Below are 20200 nucleotides of genomic sequence, written 5' to 3'. Positions count from 1 at the left end.
AACTTACTGAGTTACCTCATACATACCTGACACGCATATGTGGCTACATTTTATCTGGGGATGAGAACATCTATTAGAATGAATATAAAATAGTGGCATTTCAGCTGTGAAAATAGGAAAACATATTGTTTGGACTAGAGGTGCTTGCTTTTGTGTTCCCCAGTGACCTTGAGATTGGAGAACATAATGATAATTGAATTTGTTACACCCTGGTAAAAGTAAATATTTTATTAAATGCTACTGAGGGAAACTACAAATATATAAACCAAATAAACATTGTAAATAAAAGGAAAATAAGTATAAAAAAGTAGTATTAAGATAATTTTGAAAAGAATCTTTAAAATATCAGGAAATGGACCATCTGTGATCTTGTATTAGCCAAGATAAGTAACACTAGCTACCGTAATAATTGACCACAAAATGTCTTGTTTAACTCAATAAGGATCCATCTTCTCACTCATGTCTCAATTCAGTGTATGCTGTGTGGCAGCTCTGCTATAACCAGTCGTCCAGGAATCCAGGCTTCCTCCATGCTGCAGACCAACAATTTAAAAAACATGGCTTCCACATCAACCTGGCTTCATCCAGTTAGCAGAAAGAGGGATAAAAGAGAGTGGAGTAGGCATACTTTTCTTAACTGCTCAACGGGGATTATATTCTACTGCCAAAAATGAATTGTCTGGCCCTATTTACATGTAAAAACTATGGAAATGTAGTTTAGCTGTGTAGTTTAGTTTACCCGGAAGAGAAGATGGGTTTGGTGAGCATCTAGCTGAGCTCTATTGTATATACAGGTGAATTTCTAATCTATAATTATTATCAGGTCTGACTTTGAAAATCTCTTGGGAAATCAGTCTCTTTTTTTGCTTGTTGTAATAAAGGCATCTGCACCCCAGCACGAATTTCAACTCTTGATGTTTTCCGAACAAGATATGATCTTCCATGTCTCTACACCTTTACATGTGATTTGCATATGATGTCTGTCCATTCTTTCTAAAGCCCTTTCCCTTTCCTCCTCCCTCCTCTTCTTCCACATCTAGCAATTCATCCTCATCCTTCAAGACGCAAGGCAATGTTTACTTCCTCTATGACCCTCTCTCTGATGACACACAGGCACAGATCTCTTCCTCATGTTCACTGAACTTTATCCTTGTACTTTGTACCTACCTCTGTTACTGCATGTGTGAGCCTATATTATAATTATTTAAAGGAACCTGTATGTTTTCAAAGAATTGGGTGATTAATATTTATAATATAGTGACCTTTAATTATAGACTTAGTTTCTCAAGGTTAACTTGTGTCTTATGTATCTCAGTATCTCCCATGCCTGCCTAGCACAGGCCAGGCTCACATACTCAGTAACAGAGGAGAAAAATGAATGCTCTCTTCCTGCCAGTTTCCAATCCCCAACACCCCCTTTCATATTGTGGCAAAAACATATAAAATGTATCATCTTCACCATTTTTAAGTGTACATTACAGTAGTGTTAACTATATGCGTCTTGTTTGCAATAGATCTCTAGAACTTCTTCATCTTGCAAAACTGAAACTCTGCTCATTGAACAACTCTCCATTTCCTCCTACCCCCAGTCCCTGGTAAACATTCCTTCTGTTTCTAAGAGTTTGACTAGCTTAGATACCTGATGTAAGTGGAATAATGCAGTATTTGTCTTTTTGTGACTGACTTATTTCACTTAGCATAATACTCTCAAGATTCATTCATGTTGTAACAGATGACAGGATTTCCTTCTTTTTCAAGTCCAAATGTTTCATTGTAGGTACATACCACATTTTCTTTATCCATTCATTTTTAGTGTCTGTCTTTTTGACCTGTGCTTGATTACTAAAGGGGGAAAATATATTTTCTATTGACCCAAGAGAAAAGGTGATCCTAAACTCTTAAATATTTCAGGATGGTTCATGTTCTAGAGACAAAAGGAGAAATTATACTTGTGCAAGGGAAACTAGATTTAAAAAAAAAAATCAGTGACTACAGAATGAATGCCTCTTGTCATAACCTATGAGCATGAGAAACTACATTATACTGCTTCCAACTGAGCAGCAAGGGCCCTTAATAAAAAGCTGTTCACATTCCAAAGGCCTCTTACCCTAGTCTTGTCACTGCCCTACTCAGCACCTCAGTACCTCTTCAGTACCTCGTGCCCTCAAAATAGCTCTTTTGAGAAAAGAAATTTTAAAGTAGGGCAAAATAAATAAGGGAAGGGATAAATAAGGACTCTTAAAACACAGAGCACTTGTGAGGATTTTTACGTTTGTGGAGAAGCTGAGTCCCACAGTAACCTCTGGCCCTTCTTCTTGGTGTTAGTGGATTCCAGCGTTCATTTGCATTAAGGTAGTTCGAGGCCGTTTAGAGACCTTCATAACCTTTACATTAGTGCATTATCATGAAAGAATCTGAAGTATCCTTGCATTAGCACGATTATTATTATTTCAGTTGGTCTAAGAAGCTATTATTAAATGTGTAGCCATTTTGTGCACTGAAAAATCTCCAAGTAAATGAGCATTTAGCTTGTAAACACCTCACACGTAACTTCTTTTTAAAACTATCGCAGTAAGAACCCCAGCACTTAAAAACAAACAAAAAAAACCACCTTGCAGTTTTTGGTAAAATATGCCAAATATAGCTTGAAATAGTAAATAATCCCTCAAAAGCGATATTAGCAAATTAATTGGTGTGTGAACAAAGATCCCTTTCTGCACCAGCATGAATGTTGCCTTTATTTTTTTCTCACAAGTATGATTTTAGAAAACAGCTGTAGTGCATGTTGACAAATGACAAAGCGGCAGACATGGTAAAACACTTTCTGTCAAAGCCAAGAGGGGAAAAAAAAGATTGGGCTGCCGGAGCGGCCAACGGGCTTGAATGCCTAGCTTCCCTAACCTCTTTTTTCCCCAGTCTTTAGGGAGCGGGGGCCTCACCGCCCCACCCCCCTTTCCCTGGCTCTGGTTACAGCCTTTCGAGTTGAACAAACTTGCTGCAGGCGGATTGGCGATCAGGAGCTCTCAGGCTTGGACGTTGTATTTATTAATTTATATTCCGCGGGGCCCTGTGCGGGCTGGCCCTTTGTATCCGGCCTCCGCTGCCCGGGCTTGGGGGCCCCGGCGGGAGCGCGCTCCCGCGTCCGCCCGACCCTCAAGGCCAGCACGTGCTACGCCCGCCCGCCAGGCCCGCCGAGGGGGCGGAGGCCCCGGCTTTTTTCCTAAGCCACTGTCGTCCAGAAGGAGGAGCAGCAGCAGCAGGAGGCGACAGCTGCCCTGCCCTGAGAGCGCGGCGGAGAGGGGGCTGCAGCGACCGGGCGCCTGGCCACTCTTAGCAGCGGCGGCCGGGGAGGCGGGGAGCGGCGGGCCGCTCGGGATGTTCCCGGGCACTTCCTGACTGGTTGGCAGCGCGCACACGGCCCGACTCGCACGTCCCCGGCCCCCTTGTCGCTCGCTCGCTCGCGCGGGCCCGCTCTGCGTCGGCCGCGCCGCGGTGGAGGCGCGAGAGGGGGACGCGGCCGGGGATGAGCTGATTGCGGGTAAATACGCCGCCGCCTGGCCCCGAGAGGCCGCGAGGAGCAGCTTTTCTCCGAGTCGCCGCCCTGCCCTTGGATTTGAGATCATGTACGTACGCGTCGCGGTCCTGCCATTGTCTCTACCCCAACGCGTGTCCTGCGCCCCAGCGCGAGGGGCTCTTGCTCATCCTCGCCGCGCGCTGCCCCCCGCCCTTCCTGTTCGGATTAAAGTGATCCTCGCGCTGACCACGCGCCTCTCTCCCCCTCGCCCCTCTCTGTCGTGTAGGTCCATTCACATCGTGGCGCTGGGGAACGAGGGGGACGCGTTTCACCAGGACAATCGGCCGTCGGGGCTCATCCGCACTTACCTGGGGAGAAGCCCGCTGGTCTCGGGGGACGAAAGCAGCTTGTTGCTGAACGCGACCAGTACGGTCGCACGTCCGGTGTTCACCGAGTATCAGGCCAGCGCTTTTGGCAATGTCAAGCTGGTGGTCCACGACTGTCCCGTCTGGGTAAGTGGTGGCAGCTGCTCGGCGCCGAGGCTGACGGAGATTTTCTTTCAATTTTTTTTTTTTTTTCCCCTTCCTCTCCCTTTTCCCCCTTTCATCCTGTGGACCGTCTGGGTCACCTGCGTAGAGTTTTTAAACATTTGGGGGGAAATCTTTATTTTCCTTTGTTTCATTGGGCAGGGGGCAGCCCGGTCAGAGAACACTCTTAGAAGGCAAAAAGCCCCAGTGGCAACATGGAGCACTTACTCATAGGCTTCAGGACTGTAGGTTGTCCCTTGGTAGCTGGCAGTTGAATGTGACAATCCCAAGGGACGGGGTCACTAAGTTTCACCAGCAGAGAGCCATGTTTTTTCATGCCTACCCTGTGGGTGAGAGTGTAATATTAGTGTTCTAAAAATAAAGTCCTCTGAAAGCTCAACACAAGCAAAAATAAATTTCACTGGGACAGTTCAGGAATAGGACCCCTGGAAAGGAGAGGAAGAGAGGGACTGGGAATTAATTTCAAACCACTCATTTATAACAGTGTCCACTTTTGAAAAATTTAATTCTTGTTTTTAAGTTTAATAATGCAGATACTCTTAATATAGTAGCCATTTGTTTTCAGTGATTCATAAATCAGAAATAATAACACTGCTTGGAATTTTTTAAAAGCTTTAAAATTTGTAATAATTAAAAGAAATTGTAATGAAGTCGATAAAATTCTAGTCTGATTCTTGACTGCTTGATAAAAGGAGAAAGAAAGCTACTCTCTAACACATACATCTTTTCAGTACATTATAATATAACAATTATAATGTAATACACAAGAACTGTAGTTATTTTAATGTTTTCATTTAATTTTATTTGAAAATTTCTGATTCTATAGTGGTATTGGAGTTAAAATAGTATAACTAAAGCTGAAGATTATATTTTATAACAGATGAAAGCTTAGTGTCTGAAAAAGAATACAAATTACCATGTGAGATTTTATGTTTAAACATCAATTGTAAAAACCTGAATTGTGTGCTATAGGGAACTAATACACCTTTCTAAAGGAATGTATGGAATGTGCCTAGAAAAATTACTTATGCAAATTACAGAATGAAAAGATCACTAGCTCAAAGAAATTTTCAGTTAAAGGATATTTATGTTAATGAGGTAAAATAAATAAAACAGGTTTTTTTCAATAACCAGGTTTAAACTCCCATTTATCACAGTGATGATGCCAATCACAAGGAACTCACTGGCTGGAGTCCATGCAAATAAGTGAAACACTTCTTTTACTTTGGCCATTTCATTGTGAAAGATGGTACAATTTAAAAACTTACCGGTTTTATACGCAGTTGAACAAATGTGGAGTGAATAGAGTAAATAAATTTAAGGAAAATAAAATAAGCTGAATTCGGATGTTAGGATTACTTTTCCTGTTTTTTCTTCAAGCCGTTAACTCTTTACTGTTCATGTTGTTAATTTAGCAAAAAACAATACTTGTGATGCCAGATACTGTAGTAAATGAAATTTTCCAAAGGATTAAAATAAGCCTCTGTAGTCAAGATTTTTGCCATATACTGATTATTGTGCTTTATTGTACTAATCACCTTTTGTTTGTTTAGACTCAGATTTAAAGCATTGAGTTTTGGTACACTTTTTTGGGTCATAATGATCTTTAAACATAAGGGAATACATTTGCAGACCTTCTCTTTATAAGATGCTTTTCTTTTCTTGGTGGTAAGTAAAAGTCCTTCAGAGATACTCAAGTTGATTGTGTTTATCAGCTAATACTTGGCATGTACCGGAACAGAATATTCAGTATAACAAAGCAGATAGAGCACAGCTTTTGATAGCAAAAGGACCTGATTGCAGATCCCCACATTGCTGCTTAGTGGTTTTTTCTGGTGAGTCACTATATTCTCTTAGCCTTATTTTTCCCTGTGTATAAAATAAGACTCCCTGCCTCCTAAAGATCCCCTGGCTCCTAGAGTTATGCTGAAGAGTAGATGAGATGATACATGTAAAGTTCTTAAGATAGAAACTGACATGCTCTAGTAAGTAGTCCAGGTAGAAGCTACTCTAGTAATACAATGTTTATTACAACAACAGTATAACCATGTATCCCTTATACTAAGCAAAAGTAAAGTGTTTCTACACATCATTCAAGATTTACACAAATACAATACATTGAGGTAGCAGTGCTGGTACTTAGTAGGTGCTGTATTTTCAGCGCCAGCAAGTGGAATAAAATTGTTGTTTTGCTCTAAAATTTTAGATTATTTTTAAGAAGATGAGTTCCATTCTCTCAATGTGGGTCCAAGTGTTGCATTGCATAACCTCCCAGAGGAAATCCTGGAACTGATTTACAAGGGGTGGGAGAATTTGATTTCCTTCATATTTCTAGAAACCAGGAGAGCATTTTCTCTTTGACATAGCTTGATAAGAAATGTGGTGTTCGTTCCTCCTTGGAATCAGAATGAGATAGTTTTGCTTCTCTTTCCTAGTTTCTTCTGTAGATCTGTAGCCTCACTCTGGATCCTTGCCGTATATACTTGACACTTTTAACATAAATGTGTTTCAGATTCATTTTATGTAGTTCATTATTATGTCTCTCTCAAGCCCACCCTCCCTTTTTTTTGTGCAGTTACATTATTTTATTTCTAGATCTTTTCCTGATTACCAAAAATATTCCACAAAAAGCAGTGAGGTAATGCATGCACAGTTTTCTTGTGCAGGGTTTGAAACTCTGATTTGTGTTAAAAACAAAATTATTTTTAGTTTTAATATCCTCAATACAACAGTGATAATGTTGCCAACACCCATTTTCTCATGATATTTTCCTCTAAATGTCTCCTTTCCTCCAAGTACACCTCTCTAGTTACTCTGGAATTTTAAACTGTTTGGAATGCAAAGAGTAGTTACTTTTGATTTGTTCTCTCAGAGTTAAATGGCTGTTTAATGTTGGTCCCACCTCTGTTTAGTTTTGTTTTTTATTCCATTCATCTGACTTTGTTCTTTTTCTTTGTTATACTTGTGTACCCTTGTTATGCTTGTATACTTTGAACTTGGATATTACAACAGATACAATTGGAACTGAATGGATTTGTGGTTTAGGATTTGGAAATTAGGGTAGAGCTCTGCTGGGAAGCTTTCACATTTTCTTGATCTGTGTCCCACTTCACTTCTCCCCCGGCTGAGTTCAAGTTCAGGACTGCCTTTGGAGTTTATATTCCTGTAGTTTGCCTATTTTTCTTTTTTGGTCCTTTTATTTTTCCTTTTTAAATGCTCCTGTTTTCAGTAGGGTAGTTATATCTAAAAATCTTGCTGTTCTTGTTACTCTGAGTGCACTTGTTAGGAAGTGGGTGGATTGGGCTGGATGTAGGGAATTGGGAGAGGCTTTGCTGGACACTGTGGAGGTACTGGTGAGAAGCAGCTCCCTTTGCAAAAGGGGATTGCTGTGTAACACTTCTCTAGAACTTTCCATCATAAGTAGAAGCTCTGTCACATGGCTCTTGATTGACTTGTTCCAGCATTATTACCCTGTTTTGGACTCATATTTCAAAATGTGAACTTTCATAGCCCAGCAGTTTTTAGACCTTTTAGCCACATCTAACTGTTTTCTTAATATAGCTTTAATATATCCTGGAAATACATACCAAAGGCTGCATGAAATGACAAATAATGATTAGTAGTTAACTAGAATATGAGAAGAAAGCTACTAATGCATATTTAGCAATGGTATTAAGATACATATTTTTCTTATGCTACATAGAAACTTTGAAAAAAATACTTTTAAAATACCAAAGCTTTTAAAGAGTAGGCTTCATAATAAATTACTTTTGGCCCTGATTCTAAATATAAATGTTATTAATTGTAGTCTAGAAGTAAAAAATTTTAAATTGAAAGACTTATCCTGAATTTTTAATTTATATAAGCTAAATACATGAATTGAAAAATTGGTTCATTACAATGTTCACACTTTATAATATACAGTGTCTTTTTATGAAACATACATCCCCTTCACATACATATACACTATATGTATACACTACTGTCCAAAGGGTGGATAAAGTTGAAAAGTATACATGCATTTTGAAAATATGTATACAATATGTGCAACTCCGCAGAATTCACAGTGTATTGCAGTTTAAAACACTGAACAATCCTGCAATGTCTAACTGGGTCACAGAAAATCCTTCGAAGCTTCCTTACTCATACTGATGCTCTGGCATCTAAGGCTGTGTTAACATTCTCAAAATTAGGAGTGCCTGGGTGGCTCCGTTGTTAAGCCTCTGCCTTCAGCTCAGGTCATGATCTCAGGGTCCTGGTATGGAGCCCCGCATTGGGATTCCTGCTCAGGGGAGAGCCTGCTTCTCCCTCTCCTTCCGCCCGTCCTCCGTGCTCTTGCTCTATCTCAAAGAAATAAATAAAAATGTTTAAAAATTTTTCAAAATTATTAGGTGATAAAAGTATGACATAATTTGAAAACCAAGTGCTTGTTTGTACTCTCAGTAATTCTGTAGATTTCCTTTATAGTACAACAACTACACTGTGGTCTAGGCTAAATGAATACACAAAAATGGAAGAGTTGGTAGGCTTCAGACATTTTTATTTTAGGTAATTACTTATTTAAAAATCAATTCTTCTCATGAATTTCAAAAATTAAACTATAGCAAAAAATGGTGTGTGTCCCATTTTATTTCATGACTGATTTGAAGACAAGTAGACTAACGAGTGCTCTTTGCATTTTGGTTTAGGACATTTTTGACAGTGATTGGTATACCTCTAGAAACCTAATCGGGAGTGCCGACATCATTGTGATCAAATACAACGTAAATGACAAGTTCTCATTCCACGAAGTAAAGGATAATTATATCCCAGTGATAAAAAGAGCATTAAATTCAGTTCCAGTCATCATTGCCGCTGTTGGTACCAGACAAAATGGTAAGTATCTAATTTTTTTTTTAAGATAAGAGTGCAGGTACCCCATTAATTTTAAATAGTGTTGAGTTTACTAGTGATTGATATGGGTTTTTTGGGGGGGAAAGATGACTGTTCAAATGCCAGCTGTTATCTCTTCATCACTGGGTATGATAGTAAGACATCAAAGGAAAGTGTCACAGACGACTGCTGGGATTCTGATGGGTACAAATTTGTCTTCTAAATTGCTCTTTTACAGAAGTGAAGGAAGTCAGTGATTGTGTTCTTTTGATCTAGGAGAGGCATTAGGCTGGTGCTGAGCTCTGGAAGACTCTTTTTGACATTCTAAAGGCCCGTCCAGTGGGAAGGATAGATTGTCTGCAAAAGGATTGGGCTCTGGAGCAGGATTTTTACATAGCTATGAACGAGTGAGGTGGAGACACTGACACTCCTGCCTGAGGGAGGGGTTCATTTCCTCCGTGGCCAATGGATTCAGTTGGTTCAGTCTGTTGCAGCCGTTGCTGCTATGCATATCGTTGTCAGATATCCTCGGGCTGACACAGAAGTTACTTTGATTTGGTGGTATTTTGATAATTCTCTTTAGTGGTGTTTCCTCAGTGAAGCTGGCTTGGAAATTTTATTCTATTTTTTTCTCCCCCTTTTCATTAAGGTACAGCAAAGGAAAGGACATAGAGTTCATGAGGTACCATGAGTGCAGCTTAATGCATTTTTAAATATATATACATCCCTGCAGCCATCTTACAGGTCAGGATAGAGAACATATGCCTCCCTTTGGAAGGTTCTCTCGTGCCTCTTCCCAGTCACTGGCCCTCCTTCCATGGAGATGACCACTGTTCTGACTTCTCACCATATAAATTCGTTTTATCTATTCTAGAAATTTACATATTGGAATTATACTGTATGTAGTATCTTGTGTCTAATTTCAGTTAGCATAATACTGACATTCATCCCTGTTGTGCTTGTCTACAATTTGTTATTTTGCTGTGTATTTTTCAGTTGTGTCAATGTGCTGTACTACATTTATTCATTCTCCTTTTCATGGTTGTTTCATAGGAATAGGATTTTGGGTCATAGTCATAGGGTAGGTATATGTTTAGCATTAGAAGACACAAATAAAGTGGGCTTGACCCTTCCATGACCCCACATCCCCTCTACTTCCCTGTGTTTCTTTTTATTACTGGCCTCGATTCTTGAAAGAGTCATCCACACTTCCTGCGTCTACTTCCTGACTTCCCATTTATTCTTCAGTCCACTCTAGTCTGACTTTGACTTTCACAATTACATCGTATTTGTTCTCACTCAAGGTTACCAGTTAAATGCTTCTTGCCAAATTTGATTTCCCTTTCCATTTAATTTCCACTTTAACTTTTATTTTAATAACAATTCGCCCTTTGAGGTTATTTGAACACATCTCTTCCTCCATTTAAAAAAACCACTCTTTCTTGCATGGTTGTTCCAATTCTCTGTCTTGTTACTGGTCTACACCCCCTCCCCCATACACATATTGAAGCACTACATCCTTAGTTGTTGCCAGGGTTCCATCCTTTGGCTTCACTTCTTGCTGTTTACTCTGACCTTGAATCTGTTAATCTCCCGTTCTCCCTTTCCCTGTATAGACACTGATGAATACCCAGTTTCTTTCTCCAGCTTTAGTTTCTCTTCCAACCTGTGTGATCACAAAATCTTCCCCTTTCTGCTGAATTCCATGTCTTGGTGAATGATGTCAAACCTATCCATTCACCCCTACTAGAATCATCCAACCCAACTTCCCTCTCATTCCCCATATCTAGTGCACTAGAAGCTCTTTTGGTTTCACATTTCAAATAAACCTCAAATTCATTGCTTTCCCTTTATCTTCATTGGATTTCAGATCCTAGTCATTTAATTATCTGTCATAGTAATCTTCCTTTTGGCTTAAAGGGGCAGTTCCTGATCGTGTAGGATCTGAAACTTACAGAGTTCTAGAGGTCCTTTGTAAGGGGAAAAAACCAACATTACAGATACACACACAGACACACACACACACACACACACACAAATAAGCATGACAATTTGCAAATCTAAAAAGCTATCAAATAAAACCACAGTGAAAATGCTATGTTACACCAGCCAGAATGGCTAAAATTAGCAAGACAGGAAACAACAAAAAGGATGCAGAGAAGGGGAAACCTTCTTACAGTGTTGGTGGGAATGCAAGCTGGTGAAGCTATTCTGGAAAAGGGTATGGAGGTTCCTCAAGAAGTTAAAAATAGAGCTACCCTGTGACCCAGCAATTGCACTACTAGGTATTTACCCTAAAGATAGAAATGTAGTGATTCAGAGGAGCACCTGCACCCCGGTGTTCATAGCAGCAATGTCCATAATAGCCAAACTGTGGAAGGAGCCGAGAAGTCCATCAACAGATGAATGGATAAAGAAGATGTGGTATGTATATACAATGGAATATTACTCAGCCATCAGAAAGGATGGATACTTACCATTTACATTGATATAGGTGTAACTGGAGGCTGTTATGCTGAGGAAATAAGTCAATCAGAGAAAGACAATTATATGATTTCACTCATATGTAGAATATAAGAAACAGCACAGAGGATTGTAGGGGAAGGGAGGGAAAACTAAATGGGAAGTCATCAGAGAGAGAGAAAAACCATGAGAGACTTAACCATAGGAAACAAAAAGGGTTGCTGGAGGGGAGGAGGGTAAGGGGATGGGGTAATTGGGTGATGGGCATTAAGGAGGGCATGTGTTGTGATGAGCACTGGGTGTTATACACAACTGATGAATTATTGAATACTGTATCTGAAACTACTGATTACTATGTGTTAGCTAATTGAATTTAAATAGAAAAAAGAAAATAAATAAAAAGCTGTCAAATACCAGGCACCTGGGTGGCTCAGTGGGTTAAAGCCTCTGCTCAGGTCATGATCCCAGCATCCTGGGATGGAGCCCCACATCGGGCTCTCTACTCATCAGGGAGCCTGCTTCCTCCTCTCTCTCTCTGCCTACTTGTGATCTCTGTCAAATAAATAAATAGAATCTTAATAAAAAAGCTGTCAAATACCACAAACATTTAAAAAATATTTCTATTATTTAACAGCTTGACATTTGTTTAATTTTTCTTATATTTGTTGGCTGCATAGTCTTGATTACTTCTTCATATGAAAACCACTTTTGCTATCTTCTATATAGAGAAGAAAATTATAGTGTTTCTTCCAGTGTATTTCTTCACACTTCATATGTTTCTGGTGACGGGCACTGTCATTTGTGTTGTGTTCCTCTTTCAGCCCGGCATCTTTGTTTCACAACACCAACCAAGTCTACAATGTGGGTGGCAGAAGCATTCCTCAAGGCTATTCGTGTACCAGGACAGTTTTCAAACATTTAACTGTACAAGGAAGTGACTGCAAACCACAAATAGTATCTCACTAAACCTAAACTTAAATTCACATTAGCAGGATCCCAAAAATGCCTGTCATTACTCCCAGACTGCCTGACATAAAAGTGAGCTGGAGTGGAAAGAGGCAGTGGTCTTAACCAAGTAGAGTTAGAGGATCTTATTTTGCAAATCTTACAAAAGCATATGATTATGTTTCTCCCCAGGCTTTGGAAAAGACTCACACACAAGGACCCTGACACTTAGGCTTCATCAGCTTTGTGGTGAATTGACCTGTGGTCTCCTGTTCCATCTTTGCTTCTTTCTGAAATAAATCCACTCAGAGTAATCATTTCTAGGATATAGGTCAGATCATGATAGTCAATGCTTTCAAATCTTTAGAAACTTGCTTCTTTTCCCTTCTATTTGCAAAATTTCAAACCCAAGAAAATTGACCAGAACAGAACAGTAAACCCCAGAGATTTTACACACACACACACAAACACACACACACACACAGACTCTCTCTTTTTTCATTTGGGAGTGAATTATAAAAATCATGGTATTTCTTCAGTGCTAATTACTTAAGCATGTATTGTCTAATACATTGTACATGTCTAATACAAAAGAGCCATTTTCCTATCAACCATAATCCAACCATCGTTCAAGATATGTGACATACTATTATCTATGATCCTATTATTTTAAACAAAATCCACATTCACATTTTCCCAATTGTTCCAAACCTATTTTTTTTTTTTTAAATCCAGGATGAAATTAAGGACTACATACTACATTTAAATGTAATGTGTCTCTAATATCTCTCTGGTCTCTTTTAATCCAGAACAGTTCCCCAGCCTTCCCCCCGCCTTCCCGGTCTTTCATGACACTGACATTTTTAAAGAATCTAAGCCCATTATTTTGCATAATTCCTTTAGTTGTAGTGGTTGGAAAATAGTGATTTTCTGTCATTCCACCTCCACTTATAGTTGGTATTCTTCTGTAAATAGAGCTTATCTTTCTCTCTGCTCCCATCTTTCTTTTAGAATCATTATAATTCATGGATTTGTTTTTTTAAATTCAATATTTTATAATCTGTTCTTATCCTTATCCTTTCTGTTGCTCATATTACTCCAAATTTGCATGGAGGGAGTCTTTTCAATCTAGTTCCAATTAGTTTTTGAGTGTTTCCTTATTGTATGGCATAAGATGTCCCAGGCTCACCTGGAATCAATCAGTCATTTCTTCAGGGAGCCCTGGTTCCATTTAGTGAACAATGATATTAAGAAACTAAGATTGGGGCTTTAGGGGTGCTCATAACTTTGTCATTGCTTTAAGGCCTTTTCATTGGAGATAGATACATAGATATATAGGTATGTTAAATATGTCTTTTTTTTTTAAAGATTTTATTTATTTATTTGACAGAGAGAGAGATCACAAATAGGCAGAGAGACAGACAGAGAGAGAGATGAGGAGAAGCAGGCTCCCTGCTGAGCAGAAAGCCCAATGCGGGACTCAATCCCAGGCCCCTGGGATCATGACCTGAGCCAAAGGCAGAGGCTTAACCCACTGAGCCACCCAGGCACCCCAAATATATGTCTTTTAATCACGAGTTCCCATTGATACTTTTTCCAATCCAGTATTTTATCTCCCTTCAGTTATTTTCTCTTGTAATGCTTTACCTGAAAGTCATGATCACTCATGATCTATCTTCTGACTACTCTGGCAACCTTGTAGGCACAGTCTTTTGTGTCTTATGTACCCAACACACTGAACTCCTTGAACTTAATGTCTGTCTTTAGATCTGGGGACGTCTCAACTTCATGATTTCGTCAGATATCTCCTTCCCTCCATTTTTTCTATTCTGTCCTTTTTGGACTTTTATTAGATGGATGTTGAAACTTCTGGATCTCTCCTCTGTTTCTCCTATCTTTCTTTTATATTTCCTAAGCTTTCTTTGTCTGTGTTGTGTTAGAGGAGAATTGTGTGGTCTTCTTTTCCCAATTCACAAATCGCTTCCACAGGGTCTGTCCTACTCTTTTGCTTTATTATGCTTTAAAAAAATTCCCACAGCTTTTCATATCCAAGATCTCTAGCTGGTTGTTTTTCATAATTTCTTATACCTGTTTTAAGCATGTAAATACTTTAAGAAGAAAACTTCTCTCAAGTAATTATATATATTTTAAGATTCTATTTTTGGTAGGTCTATTAAGTCTTGCCTTAAGGAGGACAATCTAAGTCTTGCCATTTGACGAGATTTTACTTCATAGTATGGAGGCTTCTTAAGTGTTGGGTAATTCTTAAATTGCCTAGTTTGCAGTTTAGAGTCTCTGTTGGATTAACGCCTTTCTCCTCCTCTGCCCAGCTGTTCTCTGAGGCTGGGGTGGGAGTGAGAGCTCATACGAGATCTGTAAGCCTTGCTGCTTCCACTGGGTTCTGCAACTCATCTCCACTCAGTTGTCCATGGGCCTCCTTGTTGCTCCCCCATGACTGAGCAGTGAGTATTCTCGATGTTGCCCAGTGTGTGACTTCCCACCTGTCCTCTGAGCTTCAGCTTCCCTCGTTGGTCCTGTGCTATCTGCCTTCAGCCTTTAGGCACTCCCCCTTTCTGGGTGATGAGTTTCTCTCCTCTTAATTTTTGAGCCTTGCTGTATATGCACATCTCCCTTCCCCCTTCCCCCTCCCCTCCCTTCCTTCCTTCCTTCCATTTCTCTCTCCTCCCTTCTCCCTCCCCTCTCCCTCCCCTCTTTGTTCAATCATTTCTTTGATTTGACAGGGAGAAGAGTTGCAATGTGGGCTTAGCTTGCCATTTTGAAACTGGCAGCTAATGTGTTGTTTTTTCTTGCATCCAGACCTCTGCATGTGCTATGCCCTCTGATGGGAGTGCCCCGCCCTGCACAGCTCTTGTCATATCAGCATGGCAAATTCATATCTATCCAGTAAATCACTACCTTTTCTGCGAAGTCTTCCATAATCCCCAGGCAGAGTTAATTTCTTCCTTTCTGTTCCCATGGTGATTTTGCAGACCTTATTTTAGTATTTATTATATTATAATTTTCAGTCATGTCTATGTTGGCTTAGTTGACTACGAGCATTTATCTATGTATATTTCTTGTTTGATACGTGGTAGGTACTCAAGAAACATTTGTTCAGTTAGTGGATGAATGGTTTTAAACAAGGTGAAATTCATTTCACATATAGATGTGATTGCAAAGTAATTACCAAGCTAAATCTGTTATTCCACCCGAGGATTTTTATTGCTTCCCTCCCCCAGTCCCTTGTAATACATGAAGCTGTGCTGTGTGTTCTCCTGATAATTCCTCTCTTGAGCTCTTTTTAGAATTAGTTCAGCAAACACAATCAGTCTCATCATTTTCCTTTGTTACATATGTTTTGACAAGCTTGACTTGTATGTCTTCTTCATCACATTCGGCTTTGAACAAATTTTTGGCTTTTACTAAATATTGAACCCGTTTTTAAAGGAGAATTTTTTTCTCTGAACACACCTAGGGGTATTCATAGCCTTAAGCTCCCAAAAATGGGCAGCCTTTCTTCTTTTCTTTTTGAAGTTCTGATAGAGTTGAGTACATCGCTAGGCTAGAATTCTTAAAAGGATTTCTAAAACTTTCAAGCACTTGGCAACATTTTAAGAATCACCCTATGGATTCTGAAAACCACTGCTTTGAAAGAGATACCATTCATTTGAATTCCAGAGTTACAACGTGTTTGCTTTAGAAAAAAAAAATAGACATTTGTGATAACACCTTAAAAGGTATCGCATAAGAGAAAGAAAAAAGACTACAGTGTTAACTAGAAGTGTAACAATGTTGTCCAGAGTCGCTGTGACCCTGAGGTGGGCTAACAGAAGTGATATCCTGAAGAAGGCACCACAATTTGAAATATTTTGAGTCCTTTTATGGTTGCTGGTGAAATGCATAATACAGGTTTATTTTTTTCTAAAAGTGTTTTGTTGCTTTTCTTGCTATACCCACCACATAATGATGAGACTTTTTTTTTTCCTCTTGGGTACATGTGAACAAAAAGCAATGTCTTCTGTGTCACAGACATGTGAAGACTCGATGTGAAGAGGGATTTTCTAGGCATGTATGTCCATAAAGGGCCATGGTTACACACAGTGGAAAACCATGCTTAGCAGGGTTGAACCTGAAATTAGTTGGATTTTCCTTCAAATCAAGATTATTTCTTAAAAATTGTTTTACACTATGTTCATTTAATTTTTCACTTGAAACACTTTGCTTTATTTTTGTTTAGAAATACAGTTTAATAAGATGGACGCCTTCTCACCCCATCCCATCAACATAAGGAGAGCTTTGTAGGCATAAGAAGGCCTCTGTCTTCAGAAAATCAAAGGCACTGTTTATGAATTTTTGTAAAGAATGCAAAATATCAATGTGTTATTTTTCAAGATAGGCTAAATTCTGTACAAAAAATTTATGTGCTCCAAACCAAGATGATCTTGGAAAAAGTAAAAGCAAAAACTCAAAATTCATGGCTTAGTTTTGAGAACCCAAGCTTAACTTTTAAATCACTGTGTCTTTACTTAAACTGAATTGTTATCTTATCTTTTGATATCACTTTACTTATCAAATAGAGCAAGAAACAGTTTTATCATTGTTTTTCCATCTCTGACACACAAAGAGACTTGGACAAGTCACTTATCTTCCTTGAGCCCCAGTTTCCTCTTCTGCAGAAGGAGGTTGTAAATTCCTGGTTTCTGAGTTCTAAAATGCTTTCAATGAGGCTAAAATTATCTACATAGTTACATATGTAGCACAGGCATGCACTGAATATCCTATGTGTACATATATATGGTTCACCTATATGCAGTTCATTGGTAAGGAATTTGTTGTGTAGGCTGTGGAAGTTGCCCAAATGTCTTTAAAAAAATTTTTTTTTTAGATTTTATTTGTTTATTTTAGAGAGAGGAGAGGGAAAAGCAGAGGGCAAGGGAAGGGGGAAGAATCTTAAACAGAACACACGCTGAGTGCAGAGCCCCCATAGGGCTTGATCTCACGATCTCGAGATCATGACCTGAGCCGAAATCAAGTCAGATGCTTAACCGACAGAGCCACGAAGGTGCCCCACAAATGCCATTTGAGGGCCACTGTACTTACTCTCTCAGTTACCAGGCTGTTGGGTGCTCATGGTGCATGGCGGAGTCCGTTGCCAGATATTACCTTTATTTTTTTTTTTAAAGATTTTTTATTTATTTATTTGACAGAGAGAAATCACAAGTAGATGGAGAGGCAGGCAGAGAGAGAGAGAGAGGGAAGCAGGCTCCCTGCTGAGCAGAGAGCCCGATGCGGGCCTCGATCCCAGGACCCTGAGATCATGACCTGAGCCGAAGGCAGCGGCTTAACCCACTGAGCCACCCAGGCGCCCCAGATATTACCTTTAGCTCATAGAAGCTGCTTGCTCAAGGTTGTGCCCCCTCCACAGCAGCCCTCATCTAACCACTGATTATCTTGATCATTGAAGGGGCACAAAGACACAGCTGCTTTTCTCCAAATGGGGAACCATTCTAAAAGGCCATCAAAACCCCAGACCCCCCAGTAAGATCTGCTAAGATCTTTGTTATAGCTATATTGCAGTTTGAATTTTTCCTCTGCCCAGTCCCACTTCCCTTACCCCTGAAAACATTTGTTCCCACGATCACTCCCTCAGTAAATCTCCTGCATTCCAGTCTCCACTTCAGCCTCTGCTTCCCAGGGAAACTATAACAACATGCATTTCTAAAAATGGATTTATCTCTGTTTAATTTGGCTGCCATTTAAACAATGATATATCTGATGTGTCATGAAACAAAACAAAGCTTTCTGCTGAATTTAGAGTTGAACATAAATTTTTAACTTTATTGAGGAGTGTCCTAATAGGTATGTTGGTCTCTCACCTGCCCAGCCATGCATCTGTACACAGTACAACCATGACGCTTAGGACAGTTCACATTTTGAATAAATGCTTTTTATTCCTTTAGTTAATGATCTTTTAGTCTTGAAGAGAAAGATAAGTGATTTAATTTAGTTTCTGTAGTTGAATACTTTAGAATCTAATAATTGAAATGTCTGGATTAATTAGAATGTACTTTATATGAAATCTACAAAATTTTGCAGCCTTGAGGATTCAGATCTAGTCAACTTTGTGAATGTATTTCAAGTTTATAAAAAAAAAAAGAGGAAGGAATAAAAGGTAGAAGGAAGGAAGGAAAAGAAAAAAGAAAAGAATAAAAAGCTAACCCACTGTTTCCATGGTTTCTATGGGCAATTAGGTTGTTAATTTGTATTGATACTCAGGATGTCATGGGTATATAAAGGGAAACATGTCCTCCATTACTAGCTGGTTGGTTTAATTACTATAAAAACCTTGGTAATATATATTAACTTATTTTTAAGTTCTTATGTTTTCTAAAATACTGTTTACTCTTCTTGCACTCAAAGCTTGTTTACTTGAAAGACCTTTCTATTAACACTGATGTTTTTTATTCAGAGTCCAGTGGATAGTGGACGTACTACATGCCCCTGAACTGAATTGTTAATTTGTTGTTGAATGTTCAGGTTGCCTGTGTATATTTCTTTTCCTGTTAAATTTCAAAGCTCTTTTGTTACTCCTATTTCTTTCCTCAGAAGAATTACCTTGTACATGCCCGCTATGTACCTCAGACAGAGGGAGCTGTGTCAGTACCACTGAAGGAATCCAACTTGCTAAAGAACTGGGAGCTACCTATCTTGAACTACACAGCCTTGATGACTTCTATATAGGAAAATATTTTGGAGGAGTGGTGAGTGGTAATCTCTGTTACATAAATTAAAGTCATTTGTCAGGCTGGCTGTGGTAGCTATTTTCTAGACCCTCAATTAGAACTTTAGTTTTAAAAGCATGATTGGTCTTAACTTTGAGAAACAAACTGAGAGTAGAAGTAAGATTTTGTCAGAATAAAATTATAATTTTATTTTTCTCTCCAAATGAAGCATTTTCTATTGTCTAACGGGATAGTTTAGAATTTTCCATTTGGTGATACTATTGTTTTTTGTTGAACATATCTAAACTATACTTACTTACACAAATCTGTGATGCCAGTTTTATTCCTAATCTTTATATAGTTCAATGAGCCTTGCAACCTGAACCATTGGGCCATGCACGTTCTCCTTCATTTCTATCTATTATTTGAAAAGAATGATTTTTCTTCCTCTATGTGTGTTTTGGTAAGATTTTGTATACTCCTAAATGATTCCACTCAGAAGTATCCATAGCAACTACTCCTAAAAATAGCTTGTTGGGCCGCCTCGTTGGCCTAGTTGATTAAGTGTTGGACTCTTGATTTCTGCTCAGGTTATGATCTCAGGGTCATGAGATCGAGCCCTCAGCCTCCACTCACCAGGGAGACTGCTTCTCTCCTCTTTCTCTCCGTGTGCCTCTTTCCTTGCTTGCTTTTATATGCTCTCTGTCTCTCAAGTAAATAAATAAATCTTAAAAAAATACATTTGGAATTTGCTTGGTCTGTAGCTATGGCATTTATTGGGTCCTATAGGCATTTTGAGGCCTGTCTTAGCACACAGCAACTACCCTACACTATTAGGACTGCATGGTCCTTGGGAAATACTGTGGAGTTTTATCATGTAAGTATTAACTCATTTGGAGCTACCTTTTCAACGCTGTAAGAAGTGACTCCACTCAAGGACAAATTTGGTAAACACTGATAAGAGGTTTACACCAAAGTAAACCCTGCATTAAGCAGGAGCACTTTGAACTTCTCCATTAGTTCCCTGGCTCTTTGTCAAGTACGCTTTCCATTATACTAGAATATTCATTATGTAGATTCATGTCAAAATGTTGAGGTCTCCACAGATGACTGTAGAAATTTCATTTGTTCTGGAC

The 20200-nt window shown here is 39.2% G+C and overlaps 1 protein-coding gene across 2 annotated transcripts in view; it reads left to right on the top strand.

Annotated features, from left to right (window-relative positions):
- The first annotated feature begins 3081 nt into the window (after positions 1-3081).
- The window catches only part of RHOBTB3 (Rho related BTB domain containing 3), a 55512-nt gene continuing 38393 nt past the window's right edge, over positions 3082-20200 (top strand). The window contains exons 1-4 of one of the 2 annotated variants that reach the window (XM_045074385.1): positions 3082-3623; positions 3801-4026; positions 8751-8937; positions 18952-19103. In XM_045074385.1, the coding sequence (XP_044930320.1) occupies positions 3622-3623; positions 3801-4026; positions 8751-8937; positions 18952-19103 (567 nt within the window). In that variant the 5' untranslated portion in view covers positions 3082-3621. Of the gene's footprint in view, positions 3624-3800; positions 4027-8750; positions 8938-18948; positions 19104-20200 lie in introns of both variants that reach the window. The other variant, XM_004769923.3, reaches the window with a different exon arrangement.

Source organism: Mustela putorius, unplaced genomic scaffold (genome assembly GCF_011764305.1).
Source record: "Mustela putorius furo isolate JIRA1106 unplaced genomic scaffold, ASM1176430v1.1 tig00537350_pilon_pilon_pilon, whole genome shotgun sequence".
Classification (NCBI taxonomy): Eukaryota; Metazoa; Chordata; class Mammalia; order Carnivora; family Mustelidae; genus Mustela; species Mustela putorius.
Note: the sequence above shows the minus strand (reverse complement) of the source record. Positions and strands in the feature narration are given on the sequence as shown.